This window comes from Gigantopelta aegis, chromosome 4 (genome assembly GCF_016097555.1).
Source record: "Gigantopelta aegis isolate Gae_Host chromosome 4, Gae_host_genome, whole genome shotgun sequence".
Classification (NCBI taxonomy): domain Eukaryota; kingdom Metazoa; phylum Mollusca; class Gastropoda; order Neomphalida; family Peltospiridae; genus Gigantopelta; species Gigantopelta aegis.
In genome coordinates this window covers 30,088,588-30,106,703 of record NC_054702.1, presented here as the reverse complement: position 1 = coordinate 30,106,703, position 18,116 = coordinate 30,088,588, and the positions used below count along the sequence as shown (strand labels likewise).

General features: G+C 36.7%; 1 protein-coding gene across 1 annotated transcript; it reads right to left on the bottom strand.

The window, feature by feature from the left end:
- Window positions 1-355: 355 nt before the first annotated feature.
- On the bottom strand, window positions 356-17,735 carry LOC121370344 (ADP-dependent glucokinase-like). The gene is made up of 5 exons (XM_041495497.1): window positions 17,232-17,735; window positions 6,111-6,301; window positions 5,624-5,720; window positions 4,043-4,179; window positions 356-3,299 (listed from the first exon to the last, which is right to left on the bottom strand). The coding sequence occupies exons 1-5, from the start codon at window positions 17,567-17,569 to the stop codon at window positions 2,632-2,634; spliced, it is 1,431 nt and encodes a 476-aa protein (XP_041351431.1). The 5' UTR covers window positions 17,570-17,735; the 3' UTR covers window positions 356-2,631.
- Window positions 17,736-18,116: the final 381 nt, after the last annotated feature.

The following is an 18,116-nucleotide window of genomic DNA, read 5'->3' as shown; positions in this document are numbered from 1 at the left end:
TTTAAACAGGTTCTGGATATTGTTTGGTTTGGACAATTCCCAAATCCGTAATTATAACAAACTAATTAACAATGACCTGTCAAATGTGACACTGTAAATGTACACCATCGGGAACAAATTTACATTTAGGGCCATGTAGGCAAGGAAATGCATAAGAGAAAATTGTTGAATCAAATTACTTTGGAACAAATGGTTTTTAAAAAACTTTCATGTATCCGATTTCATTTCAACTTATTTTCGTGCTTATATCCAATTAAGGTTCAAGCACTGTCCTGGGCACACACCTCAGCTATCTGGGCTGTCTGTCCAGGACAGTGGGTTAGTTGTTAGTTGGTTAGTGGATAGTGAAAGAGAAGAGGGTGTAGTGGCCTTACATCTACCCATTAAGCCCCAAAGAACTCGCTCTGGGTTGGAGCCAGTACCGGGCTGCGAACCCTGTACCCTACCAGCATGTAGTCCAATGGCTTAACCACTGTGCCACAGGGTCCGGTCATGAAGAACCATTGTCCTTTCAGTTCAGCAGTAATGAACATTTTGCAAATACTTTCCCTATGATTATGATGGGTCTTATGCTTATAAAAAAAATCAGGCTTCGGAAAATTGTGAGAACAGTCATTTAGTTCACACGCTGCTTACACAGCTAATTATGCATAACCTCTTTTCCGTTCGCACATTAAAATATGGACATCATTTATGTTGACATAGCAGGTTTTGCAAAAAGGAAATGGGTTACCTGAATTTGTTTTTCCATTGCCAATAAATGGATTACATAAATTGTAAATTTTCTGAGGCATGAAACTTTATCCCGGCTTTACCCAGTAATAACATTTCTTGTAAACAAATAACATGAAATTAAAGAATAGAAACTTTGCTAGTCTTTGGTCTGGGCCCTGTCTTACAAAGCAATCTTAGCGCTAAGATTATTTCGTAAAACAGGGCCCAGGATGTTTAGAAGCACAGGCCCTAGCATGCAACTTTGCTTATACTTTGTCTTTCATTTAAACAATGGGAAAGATATCATAGCACACATCACAAGCCTTCAGGGTATATTGTGTTGGCATCAGAATAAGTAATGTGTCTGAAAACCACAAAATACAGACCTGGGCCCATTCCACGAAGCGATCTTGGTGCTAAGATCACCTTAAATGCATACAGTAGTTATGCACTTAGCACTAACATCGTTTCATGTAAGGGGGCCCTCGTAGCCTATAGGTTATGACACACACTTCCTGGTAACCAGAATGATCATTCTCGACTTATTTCGATGCCTGCTGTGTACATAATAATTGTGAAGTTGTCTAAAAACACCAGCATAATGATAATAATACCAATAATAATAATACAGCCTAAAATATTTACTTGATAATAAACAACTGTTATAAGCTAAAAATACCAACCTGGTACAAGTAAATTAATAATGGACGGACAGATAACAAAATAAACAGCATATATAATACTAAATTAAAGCTACATAAGATCTAGGAATAAAAACTCTATATGTGATTCTGAAACAGCAAAAATCAACTGGGGTGTCATCAATTATTTTTGTCAAAAACGAATTTTTCATGTAAGTCCATTACTGTTTTGTTATACATGTACCTGTAAGTACATGACTATATCACTACAGTGCAAACTAGAAAAGGACATCTTATTTGAGACTTGATAAGGTGAAAAACACATTTATGCAAACATAAGACTTGATACTGTTAGATTGGATGATTTTAAAGGGATATTTAAAATGTCTTAACATGTTTGGTACAATTTGTTGGTATGTTTTTTAGTTGATGCATCTTGTTAACAGCAAATAAATAACTTGTGTTTTTCTGCATAATTAAATGCAAATAATCAAAAATCTAAAATTACTTTCTTAATTTAAAACAGTTAAAATAATATTCATAATCAGACATGTTCAAAATTAATTACATGAATGTACAAAGGAATGTTATTTGGAAAACAAAGTTGAGTGTAAGTTTGGTCCCACTGCTTTAATAATAATTTTTGTGTGCATTCTCAAGTTATTAATTTGTACTTAACAGGTTTCCCTTATTAAAGGTGGGTTGCAGAAAAAACATTTGTAATAATGTCACTACCCCCTCCCCCACATCAAATTGACATATTTACCAGGATATATCTTAAAGAAAGTATTTTCATATATTGTCATATGATTGCTTACATATCTGAATGTAAAATGATTATATTTTTTCATTTCTTCAAATATTATTTATGTACATGTTTTTAAATAAAAATCAATCAAAACATAAAGTAACCGATAACAGTGCTACTGGATCATAAATTAATAAATGCTTTAACATGGATAATCAATGGCAGTGTGTGGGTTTTTTTGTTATCCTGTTAATGACATCACAGCAATTAATTTTTAATTTATAATTAACTCTAAAAAGACACAGAGTGTCAACCTCTTTACCCCGACATACTGACGTAACTGGCGAGCATATGACAAAAATATTTAAAATGCATGTTAAAAGAGAATGTGAAACAAACAAATGCATATACAAAGTGTATTAGTATGTAAGTCAATGTTCAGTGATAGCATGTAAAGTGTGTTAGTATAAAAACCCAACAGTTACCCCATATGTCATAAAAATAGAACAAATTTGTATCGGTTACTAATCACAACTGCAATACAAGGCCTGCTGATGAAATATTATCTCCTCCACCTGACGTTACGAACACTTTCGTACACACCAGCACTGGAGCAATACAGATCTCGTAATCCGCTTCATCCCAGCAAGACACAGGCCTCTTATCTCGGAACTCGATTCTCTTAGACGATTCTGACTGGCTACTTGAGAAAGAATAATCCACTATCAGTTTTGCATTCTGCTCATCAATATTGTGAGTACCACAGACATGCCTGTGAGCCGTCAAAGCCGCTTTAGCTGTGGCCGACATGGTATTTTTCCATGAGGACAACTTGGACGTTAGGATGACCTGATAGGCGAGTGTGTGCACGTGCAATCGTGTGAGTCTCCGTCGCCCGTTCACCTGTTTAGTGGTTCCCAGCAGACTGTAGACCTGCCTCATCTGGTCGAGGACGGTGGCAATGCGCGGATAGCTGTCCGAGACCAGCGACACGTTGCCATGGTACAGTAGACTGACGAGGTTCGGCAGCTCCTGCTCATTCATGCCGAGCGAGTCGGAGTAGAGCAGGACGTGTTTGTGAATCTCGTCCAGCAGAGACACGTCGGTGAACGAGGCCAACTCAAAGTGGATCTTCGTTTTCAGTGGGACTCCAGCAAGAACAGACTCGAGCATTTGCAGTCTGGCCTGCCGCATACCTGGTAAAATATACAACACAATCATTAAAACAGATATTCTAAGTTGCGCCTGTCACATACCTGGTAAGATATATAACAAACACTAAAACAGAGCAAGTTTGAGTATTCTAAGTTGAGCCTGTCGCATACCTGTTAAAATACATAACACAAACATTAAAACAGAGCAGGTTCGAGTATTCTAAGTCGAGCCTGTCGCATACCTGGTAAAATATATAACACAAACTTTAGAGCAGAACAGGTTTGAGCGTTCTGTGTTGAACCTGCAGTACAATTGGTAAAATATACAACACAAACCATTAGAACAAAGCACATTCGAGAATACTAAATCAGGCCTGTCGCAGACCTGTTAAAATAAATAAGTACATTGGTAAAATCTTCGGAAGGGTGTTAAAACTGCAAAACTTTCTTCTTCACTCAATACATACAGTATACTTGACACAAGTGTTTAAAAAGTTTCAATTTATAATGCAGTTACAGGAATGTCCAGATACATGTATATAATAAAAATATTTAGGTAATTCACAAAGCTCTCAAGCATTGTAGTCATTGCAAATTGTTATGTATTGCACTGCAAGATGGCAAATTTGTTAAGAATTAGAGAATTAGGCCCCAGATTTCTTGTTTCTTCAGTGTATTATGTATATAACTTTTACTCTATGTGCAGATGAAAAGACTTGTTTATTTCAAAAAGCATTCATAACGTCTCTACAAAGATGGGCAGTTGTTGAAAACCTTGTTTGTACCTTCAGTGAATGGGAAGTTGTCCATCATCTGCAGCCCTCCAACAACCACCAAGGATGGATCAAACTGCTTGAGCTCCTCCCGGAATTCTTTCATCGACTCCAAGTAAGGGTTCAGATAATCACTATGCAGAATCAATCTATAAAAATATATATATGTACTATACAAAATCCATTTATAAAGTTTTTAGACAGAAAATTAGTCATAATTAAGTTAGAAATTGTAGTTTTAATAATGCATGTGAGTTTTAACATGGAATATAACAGAATTATTAACCCCAGACAAAGGTTATGTCAAGTCAAGATCTATATATTGGAATAGATCTGTAACAATTTGTTAAAATAAAAAAAGACACCAATTCCAGTTTCTACATAAATTTATGAGTTATCATTGTCAATGGTTATGATCATTTGCCTTCAAGCAACAGACAAGTCTATATTTGTAAAAAAAACAAAAAACAAAAACACGAGTGTCCCAATATCTCAGTGTTAAAATGGAAAACAACAGATTGCTGTGGTTGTTATAAACAACAGTGACCAAAGGATATCAAAGAATGTTGTGAGATGGTAAAACAATATGGATTATTTAAATTCTGAAGTTAAAAGTTTATTTTGTTTAATGACACCACTAGTGCATACTGATTTATTAATAATTATTATTGGAGGTCAAACATTTGATAATTCTGACAAACAGTTTTAATTAATCATTGATCGCTGCATGACATCATTCTGACATGTGGCTTTAGAGGAAATCTGCTACTTTTTTTCATTAGCAATAAGGGATCTTTTATATATGCACTTTCACACAGATAAGACAGCACATCATAGCCTTTGATATACAAGCCATGGGTAAAAACACAATTAAAGTATGATCTAAATTCTGAATAAATAACACAAATATATGTAAGACTGCAACTTTAAGTTACACATATTTATTCAAGTTCTAGAACTAGATCATGTAGTGCTGTTCCTCTAATCAACCAGTTCTGTTTGAAGATTTGTCCATTTTTGTTTTGTTATACCGTATGTAAATAATTCAGATTTTCACACAAAATTTCATTAATTTTACAAAGAAACAACATTAATTTTTATGACTGAAAATATTTAGGTCTTATAACCATACTTTACAACCAAAGGGACTTAGTAGTCTACCTTGAAGGGACAGACCCTAGTTTTTAAACACTAAGGCATATTTCTCACTATTAGATATGTTTATGATCACTGAAATCAAGCATTACTTATATTTTATTGTTTATTATCAACCATTTCCTTACAACTGAAGTGGGTACGGTCATCCTGGTGTTTCTAATACCACAAAATACATTTTTCATACTGAGAAGTAACATTTATGGAATTTTAAAGGACATTTCTGTTTCAACATCACAGATTTAGCATCACTCTGTTATACATTTATCCAAATGTGTTGCAGGTTTGTAGATTAACTAAACTTAGTGTCCATTTACACAAGCTGAAATTAGGGCCTGCCCCTTTAATGCCCAGACAACTGAGGTGTGTGTCCAAGACACCATATTTGCAAAAAAATCAAAACATTTGTTAGGGCTCTGTGAAGACCATGTATCAAACCTGTTTGCACGAGGAGACTCGTATTTTCCCCATGTTGCACCCGTTTCATACTCCATCAGTAGATGAACAATTTCTTTGTCAGATTCTTTTCCAGCCACTGAAATTGGACAAATGTTGTATAAGAATAAGAACAGATTATTAAGAATACTAGCATTATTGATAATCGAATATTAGATGAAGAAGTCATACTTGTGTTAATAAATAATGAAAAAACTCATAACATCAATCATCACACCTTTTAATAAACATTAATTGTGAAACACTGATTAGCACAAAGGAATAAACATTATTTGAACATGTTAATGTTTCAGTATTCTAAATGCCACTCATGTTAGGACATTAAAGGAGTCAAATAGGTCAAGTTCTGGATTTAATTTCTGTCAAATGATTTTTATTTAAATGTATAGCTTGCTGGGAGGACAAGGCTATTTAGTGATCCAATAAATAAAATACATGTAGTGAAAAAACCCACAAAATTATGTTTAACCTTTGATAGATGAATCGAGAGAAGAGGCCATGGACTTTGTGAGTCTAGCCCCAAGCATCACTTCCACGCCTTCCATTGCCATTCGCTGGGCCATCATCGCTGCATTTCCACCAATGATCCATCTTTTATTAGGTAAACTGTCAGCTGTTCTCACAAGCTCATCAAACAGTGTTCGATTTCCTACATATCTTCTGAAAACAAGTTTTTAAAAATATTCATATTGTATGTATCAAACAACCAAATGCAGCATTAACAGTTTTGTTATGATAATAGTAGAATAATAATTTCTCATTTATGAACACCTAAAGGTTAAATACAATAGTTAAAATTACTACACAAATGCCATTTTCAATAAAACTTGTTAATTAATTACTTTGTATTGTGCTGTTTGTGAACATTCTTCATATCAACATGCTTGTCTGAATAGAGGGTTGTATTTTTTCTGTTCCAAATCTCATACAAACATGGTCAGAAAATGTGCGTAAATGCCAAAAGTATTTCTTGTCAAGATACTGTGTATCCATTCCTTTATACCGTTCATTAAGACAGTGGGCATCACAAAAAAAACCCGACAAATTTAGGCATTCTATACATAACAAAATCTAAAACATATTTGCATAATTCCCCCCCCCCCCCCCCCCCCACCCCAGCCTCTTAATAGCATAGTCTATTTTTCTTGTGCCGGGATTTGAACCCAAATCATATTAATAGCAAACTAAAACACAAAATGTGATAAATTTTAACATACATTTATACTGAACAGTTACCGATTACCTTCAAATGCATTTTTTATTTGTAACATAAAACCCTGAGAGTGCCAGTTCCAACTGCATTTTGATGTATCATGTACGTTTCTAAATCTGCGATATATTCCATACACAATTTGACGATTACTGACCTTGTTTTTGTCGTATTTGCGGAATTAAACTCGGTATGACTAAAGCTGTTATCCTTTTGCTGAAGGACAGCAAAGCGTTTTGTCACAAGTTTGTGCTTGTTTACATTAGAATTAGCAGTTGACGTTGCATTACGTTACCTACTCATTTATTGGATAGAATTTTGTCTCATCTTTATTTTCATTGGTCAGGGCAATATCACTTTTGATGGACCGGTGAGACTGTCTCAGGGCAATATCACTATTTACGGACGGTCATGTGACTGGTTTTTGACCAATAAGAATACAGATATATTTTCATTATGTAATAACACCCGTTGTTTTACCATTGGCCAAGGGAGATAATTATAACGTAATGGCAACCAACCATGTGCAGACGACAAGATTTAAGAACCCCTAAAACAATGGTAAAGAAAATATACATGTTATCCCCACATTTAATATAAATCTTTTGATTTTCTATGTAACAAACTCCTTTATATTTCTTGGGTTATTGAATTTAACATTATATATAAGTAAACACACATTTTTATATTTCACATGGTTGGCTCGATTGTACCGTAAATTATCGTAAATACTGTAATTACAAAATGGTGAATATATAATTTTCTAGTATTATTAATGTATTGATATAGAAAAGACACAGTACTTAGTTCTTTTATTTTTTTATATATTTCAGTCAATCTGTATTTGGATCCCTAGAGTTAAGAACTTAAGAATAAGAAAACAATTCATGAACAAGAATAAAGAACTTCAAATTTGAACACATGTGCTTGGTTGTCTACAGCATTGACATTGTTTAACCATGGATAGTGAAGAAGATACAGAAACAAGTGAGTGTGGTGAAGAAACAAGATCAAGAAAAATGACTGAAAAGGGGTTACAGTGTAGTAAAGAAATAAAATCTAAAAAGATTGATCATGTATTTAAGCAACTTAAGAAAGAATATCAACATGTTGATAGTGCAATGACCTCGTGTGACATTTCCAAGGAATCTATCGAAAATATTCGTTGTGCATATGCAAAGTGGCTTAAATTACTTGATAATTTATATGAAGTTCGCGAAGAATATGCAGATCTTCTTGAAGAACTGGACCTTTCCAGATTCAAGGACGAGTGTAGTAGCCAAGATCGTATTCTATTAAAGTTAAAAGCATCTGTAGATCAATACTTCATGAGAACTGGAGCTACCCAGAGAGAAAGTGAAGAATGGGCACAGATTAGTAATGCTTCATCTAGGAAAGGTTCCATAATATCAAGAGGCAGCCATTCATCCTTGGCAAGCTCAATATCCTCTGCAAAGCTGCAGGAAAGTCAAAGAAAGGCAGAGCTTATGGCTAAGGCCAAGGCGTTGAAAGAGAAGCAAAGATTAGAAGTCGCTAAATTGGAAATCAAAATGAGAGAAGAGGAACTTGAGCTACAAACACAAATTGATATTTCAGAGACAAAATCTAAGGTTCTTGACAGTTTTGAAAGTGGACAGAACATAACTGGTAACGAAACATGATTTCCATCGACTCCTGTGGAAAAACCTTCCGAGTTTGAATATGCTAACATTACAGATAATTCATTTGGACAAGTAACTGATGGAACCAAACTTAATCCCAAGGCATCACCATTCGTGCCAGTGGATGGAAATGTACTACGTATTCAGACGGACACAGATTCTAATGTGATCAAGTCAGTTGTGCAACAGCTTCGAAAACCTAATCCAGACATACAAAAGTTTAGTGGTGATCCGCTTCAATACCAAAAGTTCAAAAGACAATTCTATACCAAAATAGTTATGAATTCAGACAACGATGACGAAAGGATGAGTTATCTTGAACAATTTAATACTGGAGAAGCATATCGAGTAGTGAAAGGATATAGCTATTTGAATGCAAGCAGGGATTACATTGCCGCATATAAAGAATTAGAAGAAAGGTATGGAAACAAAGAAGCTATTGCTACTGCCTTGGTAAAACGCGCACTAAACTGGCCGAATGTAAAATACAATGATGCGAAGGCTCTCGACGAATACGCCATCTTCCTTACAGAATGTGAAAATGCTGTACATGCTATATCTGCAGTAAGAGTTCTTGATACCCTGACAACTTATGCAAGTTAGTCATGAAACTACCCTCTAATTAGCATGAAAAATGGAGAAGATGCATTCAGAACATACGTAGTTCTGGCAAAGTTATACAATTTCACGACCTTGTGGAATTTGTAAAGAAAGAAGCCAAGAAAGTGATAGACCCCATGTACGGTAAGGAAGCCATGTAAACTGATGATAAATCGCTGCCCCCCAGCAAAAAATCCAACGTTGTTCCTCCTAGATACAAAGCAAGAGGATCATTTGCCACAAATGTTGCCAAGTCCAACCAAACAAAACAAAACATTAACGTAAATAATAACTCTATCAACACAAGCAAACCAGTTAACAAAGCTGTTCAAAAACCAGGTATCTACTGTAGCAAGAATTCTCATTCCGTAGACTCTTGTGATAAATTGGCTTCTAAGCCCCATGTTGATAGACTAGCATTCCTGCGATCGAAAGGCGTTTGCTTCCAGTGTCTAGTTCATGGACATATCAGTAGAAACTGTGATAAAAGGGCCATATGTAGAAGTTGTGAAGGAAATCATCAGACTGTTCACAATGTGAACAAGGAAGAGGACAAAAACATGATTAGTGCGTGCACAGATTTAGATGACAGTGTTGGCACATATAAGGAGGCCAGCGCAGGCGAATGTACTTTAGCTATCATTCCAGTTAAAGTAGCCATGAAAGATAGTCTGAAAATTGTTGAAACTTACGCTTTCTTAGACCCAGGTAGTACAGTGTCGTTTTGCTCAGAGTCCTTGATTAAGAAGTTAGGATGTAGTGGAAAAAAGATGGAGATCACAATTAATACCATGGGAAAGTCCCATACCATGTACTCCTATGCCATCAAAGGACTTCAAGTATTTGATTTAGATGAAGAAAATCCTATCCCGCTACCTGTCGTGTACTCAAAAGATAGCTTACCAGTAACGAAGAACCACATACCTTCCTCGTCTGACGTGTCGCATTTCTCTCACCTGCAGTACCGGCCTCGGTGGCGTCGTGGCAGGCCATCGGTCTACAGGCTGGTAGGTACTGGGTTCGGATCCCAGTCGTGGCATGGGATTTTTAATCCAGATACCGACTCCAAACCCTGAGTGAGTGCTCCGCAAGGCTCAATGGGTAGGTGTAAACCACTTGCACCAACCAGTGATCCATAACTGGTTCAACAAAGGCCATGGTTTGTGCTATCCTGCCTGTGGGAAGCGCAAATAAAAGATCCCTTGCTGCCTGTCGTAAAGAAGAGTAGCCTATGTGGCGACAGCGGGTTTCCTCTAAAAACAGTGTCAGAATGACCATATGTTTGACGTCCAATAGCCGATGATAAGATTAAAAATCAATGTGCTCTAGTGGCGTCGTTAAATAAAACAAACTTTTCTCTCACCTGCAAGGCATTAACATACCTGAGATAGATTCAGAGGTAGGCTTGCTCATTGGAGGAAATGTTCCAGATGCATATTCTCCATTTGAAATTAGAACAGGTCCACAAGGTAGTCCTCGCGCAACCAGAACTCGTCTAGGCTGGATACTCTGGAACGTAATACGCTAAACCCCACAAGAAACCAGAAATCGATTTCAAACTATGAGAACAGAGATCCTTGTAGCCAAGGAAGCCGAAGAACTAAAAGAACTCGATAAGATTGTAAGAAAAAGTATAAACTTTGACTTTCCAAAGAAAACCATTGACGATAAGAAAGAAATGTCTCAAGAGGATAAGAAATTCTTTGAGACGGTAACAGAATCTATAAATCTGCAAAATGGGCAATACTACATTAAGCTGCCATTTAGAAACAAAGATGTTAGGATGCCAGACAACAGTAAACAAGCTCTACAGCATTTGAATAGTCTCAAGAAAAGATTTGTTCATGATCCCAAGTTTCATGATGACTACAAGAAATTTATGAGTGACATTATTGACAAAGGATATGCCGAGAAAGTACCCGAGGAGAAAATTAAAGGTCAAGATGGAAAATTGTGGTATGTACCTCACCACGGTGTATACCACCCCAGAAAGCCTGGGAAAATATGTGTGGTTTTTCGACTGTGCAGCTAGCTACCAAGGTGTGTCATTAAACAACATGCTTCTGCAAGGTCCTGACCTTACAAGTAACTTGATAGGAATTCTATTGAGATTTCGCCAAGAACCGGTAGCCGACATGGGAGATATAGAAACAATGTTTTACTGTGTAAGAGTACCCGAAGAAGACAGCAACTTTCAGAGATTCTTCTGGTGGCCGGATGGAAACTATGATCAAGAACCAGAGGTGTATCGGATGTTAGTACATCTATTTGGATCAGTCTCGTCCTCCAGTTGTGCAACATTTGCCTTACAACAGATAGCCAGCGACAAGAAAGACATGTTCGATGCCGAGATCATAAACCTTGTCAAGACAAACTTTTATGTTGACGATTGCCTTGTATCTGCAGCCACAGAAGACAAGGCAACATACCTTGTAAAGGAAGTTAGCAACCTATGCATGGAGGCTGGATTTCGACTAACAAAGTGGATTAGTAACAGTCATACTGTAATGAAAAGTATACCCACTGAAGAAAGAGCCAAAGAAGTGAAAACATTGAAGCTTCCTAGTGAACGTGCTCTAGGAGTATTCTGGTTCGTAGAATCCGACTCTCTTGGGTTCAAGATATGCGAAAGAATCCAACGAAATACAAGAAGGGGAATCCTGTCAGTTGTTAGCAGTGTGTACGATCCTCTTGGGTTTGCCGCATCATTCATATTGACCGCCAAACAACTTCTCCAAAGTCTGTGCAAAAGAGACATTGGATGGGATGAGATAGACTGTGTGAGCCTAAAGCTGTGGCAAAAGTGGCAAGAGGATCTGCCTAAACTCGAAAAGATTCAGATACAGCGATGTTACAAGCCAAAACACTTTGGCTGGGTAGTGCTGTGTCAGCTGCATGTGTTTACTGATGCAAGTGACTGTGGTTATGGTGTGGTAGCCTATCTCCGTTTGATGAACGTGGACAATGATGTTCACTGTGCTCTAATTATGGCCAAGTCAAGAGTGGCTCCGTTGAAGAAAATAACAACACCACGTATGGAACTTACCGCTGCAACAGTTGGCGTTCGACTGTGTACGGTAATAACTGATGAACTTCAATACGACATTGATGAAACCTTCTTTTGGACCGACAGCATGTCTGTCCTAAGGTACATTGCCAACAACACTTCAAGGTTCCAAACATTCGTGGCTAATCGCGTTCTGCTTATCAGAGAAAGTACACAGGTGAGACAGTGGAGATACATAAATTCTAAATGTAATCCAGCTGATTGTGCATCAAGAGGCATGAGCTTTGACAAGTTCCTGCAGCATAAACAGTGGTTTGAGGGACCAACTTTCCTATGGAAGCCACAAAATGATTAGCCGCAAGAAATTGACATACCATGCACCATTCCTAATGATGATCCTGAAGTCAAGAAGTCCGTAAACTGTGTACTGACAAATGGAACCAACATAATTGATAAACAATTATTACTCAAGCTGGAGTAAGCTGAAAAGGGCAGTTGGTTGGATCATTCTGATAATGAACAGACTGTACCAAAAGGCTGTTGAGCGTAAACAGCTCTACAATGAATTAGAAATAACTGAGCCCAATCCTGTTCTCAGGTGTAATCTCGTGCAAAAGAAATTGGAAACCTCCAAGATCCCAGATGATGCGAGTTGTGGAAATGTGTTGACAACAGATACACTTAAGAAGGCTGAAATGGCTCTGATTCAACATATTCAAGCTCAGCACTTTCACAAAGAGCTAAGAGCTATGACAGATAAAGAATCTAAGAAAGATTTAAACAAGGGAGTTGGGAAAAATAGTCTTTTGTATAAGCTAGATCCCTTTCTAAGTGACGGCATTATTCGAGTGGGAGGACGTCTTGAAAGAGCTTATATTCAATATGATATGAAACATCCCGTTGTGTTACCCAAGAACTGTGTTGTGTCAAAGTTGATTTTAGAAGAGTTTCATAGATTAGTTGGACATATGGGAAAGAATGCCATGCTTTCTCTCTTGAGACAAAGGTACTGGATTCTTGGAGCAAGAACTAGTATCAAAGGAATTGTCTCAAAGTGTGTCATATGCCGAAAATATAAAGCCCCTCCAGGTGAACAAAAAATGGCAGACCTTCCCGAAGAGCACCTGAAACCAGACTTGCCATCTTTCTCGCATGTTGGCATGGACTATTTCAAGTGAAACGTGGATGTAGCTGTGTAAAAAGATATGGAGTTATATTCACGTTTAAATATTCGTGCTGTCCATCTTGAAGTTGCAAGTAGCTTGGATACCGATTCGTGCATTAACGCTATAAGAAGGTTCATCGCTAGCCGCGGATCGCCTAAACTCATCAGATCAGATAATGGTACCAACCTAGTTGGAAGTAAGAGAGAACTCCGAGAAGAACTTTCCAATTTAAATCAGACAAAGCTGCATTCATCACTTCTCAAAAAGGGAATTGATTGGTACTTCAATACCCCTGCGGTGTCTCACCATGGTGGTGTTTGGGAATGCATGATTCGTTCTGTGAGAAAAATTCTTTATTCGATCATGCAAGAGCAAACCGTGAGATTAGATGATGAATGTCTTCATACCCTCTTTTGTGAAGTCGAAAGCAATTTTAAATGGCAGGCCTATCACAGACGTGCTATGTGACCCGCATGACCTGTCACCACTCACTCCTAACCACCTGTTGTTGCTGCGGTCTGGTGACAAGATGCCTTCGGGAATGTTCAACAAAGCCGATACATACTGTCGACGGCGGTGGCGTCAAGTCCAATACTTGGCGGATGTATTTTGGAAACGATGGATTAGGGAGTATCTGCCCCTACTACAAGATAGATAAAAGTGGTTGACTAGAAAAAGAAATCTTGCTGTTAGAGACATTGTGCTGGTGATGGACAGTTCGCTGAGAAATGCCTGGTCACTCACGCAGATTACTGAACTTGTTACGGACAAGAAAGGACTTGTGCGAACAGTGAAACTAAAAACAGCTTCTTCTGAAACTGGTCCGTCCCATCGACAAACTGTGTGTCATTGTGTCAGGATAACTTGGAACTTGAAATTTTAGAAGTGCTTTGAGAACACTAAAATTATTTGATTATTTGACTTTAATAACTTTATTCTAAGGGTTTATTATTTGACGTTAGTGGTTTGTTATTTGACCAGATATTTGTGTTATAATTGTACCTTTAGTATGTTACAATTAGAAGGCCGGAATGTAGTGGTCAAATAATCGGGTTTGAATTAATTAACTGTGTTGTGAAGTTCGCTAGAGTACTTTTAGTTATTTGAGGGGAAATTCCGCTTTCGTTTAATTTTATGTGGCCGAGTGCATAAAGCACCCTCACACAAAAACTACACAAGTTCGATCTCGATTATATTCTTTAATCCATGATGATAACATATAAACAATGTATATGATATGGAGAGTTGGCAGATATTCTCTCTCTCCATGTCTCTCTCAGTCTCTCAGTGAACTGTCTTTCACCCCAGTCACTCTGGTAACATCACACACACCTGACCAATACTGGCAGACCATTACTGTCCTGGGTTCATTAAGATAACCCCAGTGACAGTGTTTACCATATATTAATGTCTCAAGTGTCTTGGAGGAATTTCCCCAAGTACCTTAAGTCTAAACAAAGAGAAATAAACCTCAGACCACTTAGTGGTGTTTATGCATGTTTAGTATAATAACACATTATGCTGGGTGCTTTAGTTGAATCCCTCACATTTATATCACCTGTTGTTTTACCATTGGTCAAGGGAGATAATTATAATGTAATGGCAACCAACCATGTGCAGACGACAAGATTTAAGAACGCCTAAAACAATGGTAAAGAAAATATACATGTTATCCCCACATTTAATATAAATCTTTTGATTTTCTATGTAACAAACTTCCTTTATATTTCTTGGGTTATTGAATTTAACATTATATATAAGTAAACACACATTTTTATATTTCACATGGTTGACTCGATTGTACAGTAAATTACCGTAAATATTGTAATTACAAAATGGTGAATATATAATTTTCTAGTATTATTAATGTATTGATATAGAAAAGACACATGACTTAGTTCTTTTATTTTTTATATCTTTCAGTCAATCTGTATTTGGATCCCTAGAGTTAACAACTTAAGAATAAGAAGACAATTCATGAACAAGAATAAAGTACTTCAAATTTGAACACATGTGCTTGGTTGTCTACACTGGAGTTTTAATTTTAAATTATGTCACTCTGCATCTCCCTACAAAAACAATAAATGGGTTCATGGTGTTACTGTTTTCAGTGATGATCCATTATAAAAATCCACAATTGATTTTGTGGAAAAATATTAACAAATGTTCCTTCAGTTTAGATGATTAGACCGAGTTAAATATGTTTGGGCTGGTGTTTGTATTCATATGTATGTGAAGAAAAACATTATTAAACAATTATTAAAGGTAAAATTAGCAATTTGTTGGGCTTAACCCAGTGAAAACAATAGGTGTTTGATAATGGGGCTTATAATTTAAAGCATGCTCATGTTCATATCATTTTATTATTTAAAAGTTTTAACAAATTGTTTAATTGAAAGTTGATCTGTTGGTGCACAACCTAGCCCAAGTACTCTGTCATTTGAGAGGTAGACAAACATTTGGACAGTTATGATCACTCTCTTAGCCAGATATAACTATATAGCCAGTTTGGCAAAGATTACTACTTTAATATGTTAAATACCATTACACTGATAATTTTTGGGTTCACTAATAACAAATATTTTACATATTAATGATTAACACACAGGAAGAAACCCGTCAGTACAGGTCTACATCATTAACCGTAACATTATTCAAAGAGGGTGCTGTCAGGTTTCTTCTTCCTGTATTATGTGCATTAGTAGTTAATATGTGAAATATCTGTTATCGGCAAACTCGAAAAAGCATTATTGTTGTACGAGAGCAATCATAACTGTCCAAATATCCATCTAGCTCTCGAATGGCAGAGTAGGCCTACTTGGGCTACTGCAAACCGATGTTCGATGATGAAATTCCAACAGATTCCCAAAACTAGTAAAATATGTTATATTTATTGTGTACAAAGCTAAAACCATACCATTACATTCTATCATTGACCTTAAAGGGACACTAAGGCATATTTTTTTACTATTATAGCCATGTTTTGAAAACTGAAATCATACTTTACTTAGATTTTATGGTTCAGATTATCAATTTTCAAACATTCGAAGTGTTTTTGGTCATCCTGGGTGTTTTTAATATCACAAAATGCATTTCTAATATTTTTAAAACGTATGTGTGTCTGAGAACTAACAGTTATGCAGTCAAAGTCACAGACTCATGTTTCACTCAATTGTAACTTTATCTAAATGTGTTACAGGTTTGTAGGTTAACTAAACTTTGTGTTAATTTTCACGGGTTGAAACTATTGTCCGAACCAAATTGTTAACAACTACAAAAAATTACTCTCCTACTACCTTTAATTGCCGTTAGATTTCCTCCAGAGTTTGTCCAAACACAAATCGCAAGAAACCCACTACAAATATACAGATTCCACACATGAGACTGCAACGATGTCGCCGATATTGTCTTTGCTGAGATTGCATAGGGAAAAATACATGCAGTTTTCTGCCGTCTGCCATGTTGCTTGTTTATGGAATACTCTTCAAGTGGGGTGAAAGCCTCCAAAGTATGTGACACAATTACTATGAAATCGATGATCTCTAGTGGTATCATTAAAATAATAATAATAATAATAAAAAAGAATAATATGACGTCATCACGTTTTCTTTTATATCATAACATGTTATGACGTTGTTAGATTAAGTCCTATCCTTTCACCCCTCTTGAAGAATATTCCATAAAAAGTCATAATGGCAGCTGATACAAAATTACATGCTTTTTTCCCTATGTGCTCTCAGCGGAGTCGATATATAGGTGACATGGTTATCATCTGGTATATGGAATCTGTCTCATTGTAATGGTTTTTTCACGATTTGTGTCTGGACAAACTTTGGAGGATATCTAACGGCAATTAAAGGTAGGAGAGTAATTTTTCGTAGTTGTTAACAATTTGGTTCGGACAATAGGGTCTGTCCCTTTAATACCCCAATGTGTAATCACTTACTCTGCTGCTGCTCCATACTGAAAAAAGTAAGCAAGTAGTTGGGCGAGTTCTTTGATGTTGCCAACAGTATTGAAATGCTTCGGTTCTTTTGGAGGAGTTATATTGAGCTTATTAAATATTTCAATAGCATTACCAAACACGTCATAGCATGCTCCAAAACCGATCGCTACCCTTGTTTTAGGGAGAGGGATCTTGTTTTCTGCACGAAGCAAACCAGATAGAACTTTGTGCACCCGTTCTTGTAAAAGTTCGTCACAGCGTTTGTTGTACAAATACGCTGCTACTATGATCAACACGGACACTATGCTACCCGCAGCTTTAAAGCCTTGAGAAACCATGGCAATTTCAGAAGATGACAAACGTTAAAAATACAAAACATGAAAATTTTCCTTTTGATTGATCACATTGATTGTCATATCCGTATATTACATCTTCTTTGGGGTCATTTCCTCCTTATTTGTAGGAGAACTACTACTGTTGGAACTCGGTATACGATCAATCATCTGTTTGCATTAACTGATTAATGTACCATTGATAATCGATTAAATGTGCTTTGGGGAACCTAAATGTTTATTTTGTTTCATTTCAACTTATTTTCGTGCTTATATTCAGTTATTGTTCAAGCACGCTGTCCTGGGCATACACCTCAGCTATCTGTGCTGCCTGTCCAGAACAGTGGGTTAGTTGTTAGTGGTTCGTGAGAGAAGAGGGTGTAGTGGACTTACACCTATCCATTGCATCGTTAAAACTCGCTCTGGGTGCGAGCCGACACTGGGTGGCGAACCCATTACCTACCAGCCTCATGTCCGATGCCTTAACCACGACACTACCGAGACTGGTACCTAAATGTATTTTCTGCTTTAATTCATACTCACAATTAAGTAG

Excerpts from the sequence above, each read along its gene's own strand:
- LOC121370344 (XM_041495497.1), bottom strand. The coding sequence starts at position 17,569 with ATGGTTTCTCAAGGCTTTAAAGCTGCGGGTAGCATAGTGTCCGTGTTG. Across the intron at positions 6,302-17,231 it reads CAGTATGGAGCAGCAGCAGA|AAGATATGTAGGAAATCGAA; the intron begins GTAAGTGATTAC and ends ACTTGTTTTCAG. Across the intron at positions 4,180-5,623 it reads GAGTCTCCTCGTGCAAACAG|ATTGATTCTGCATAGTGATT; the intron begins GTTTGATACATG and ends ATATTTTTATAG.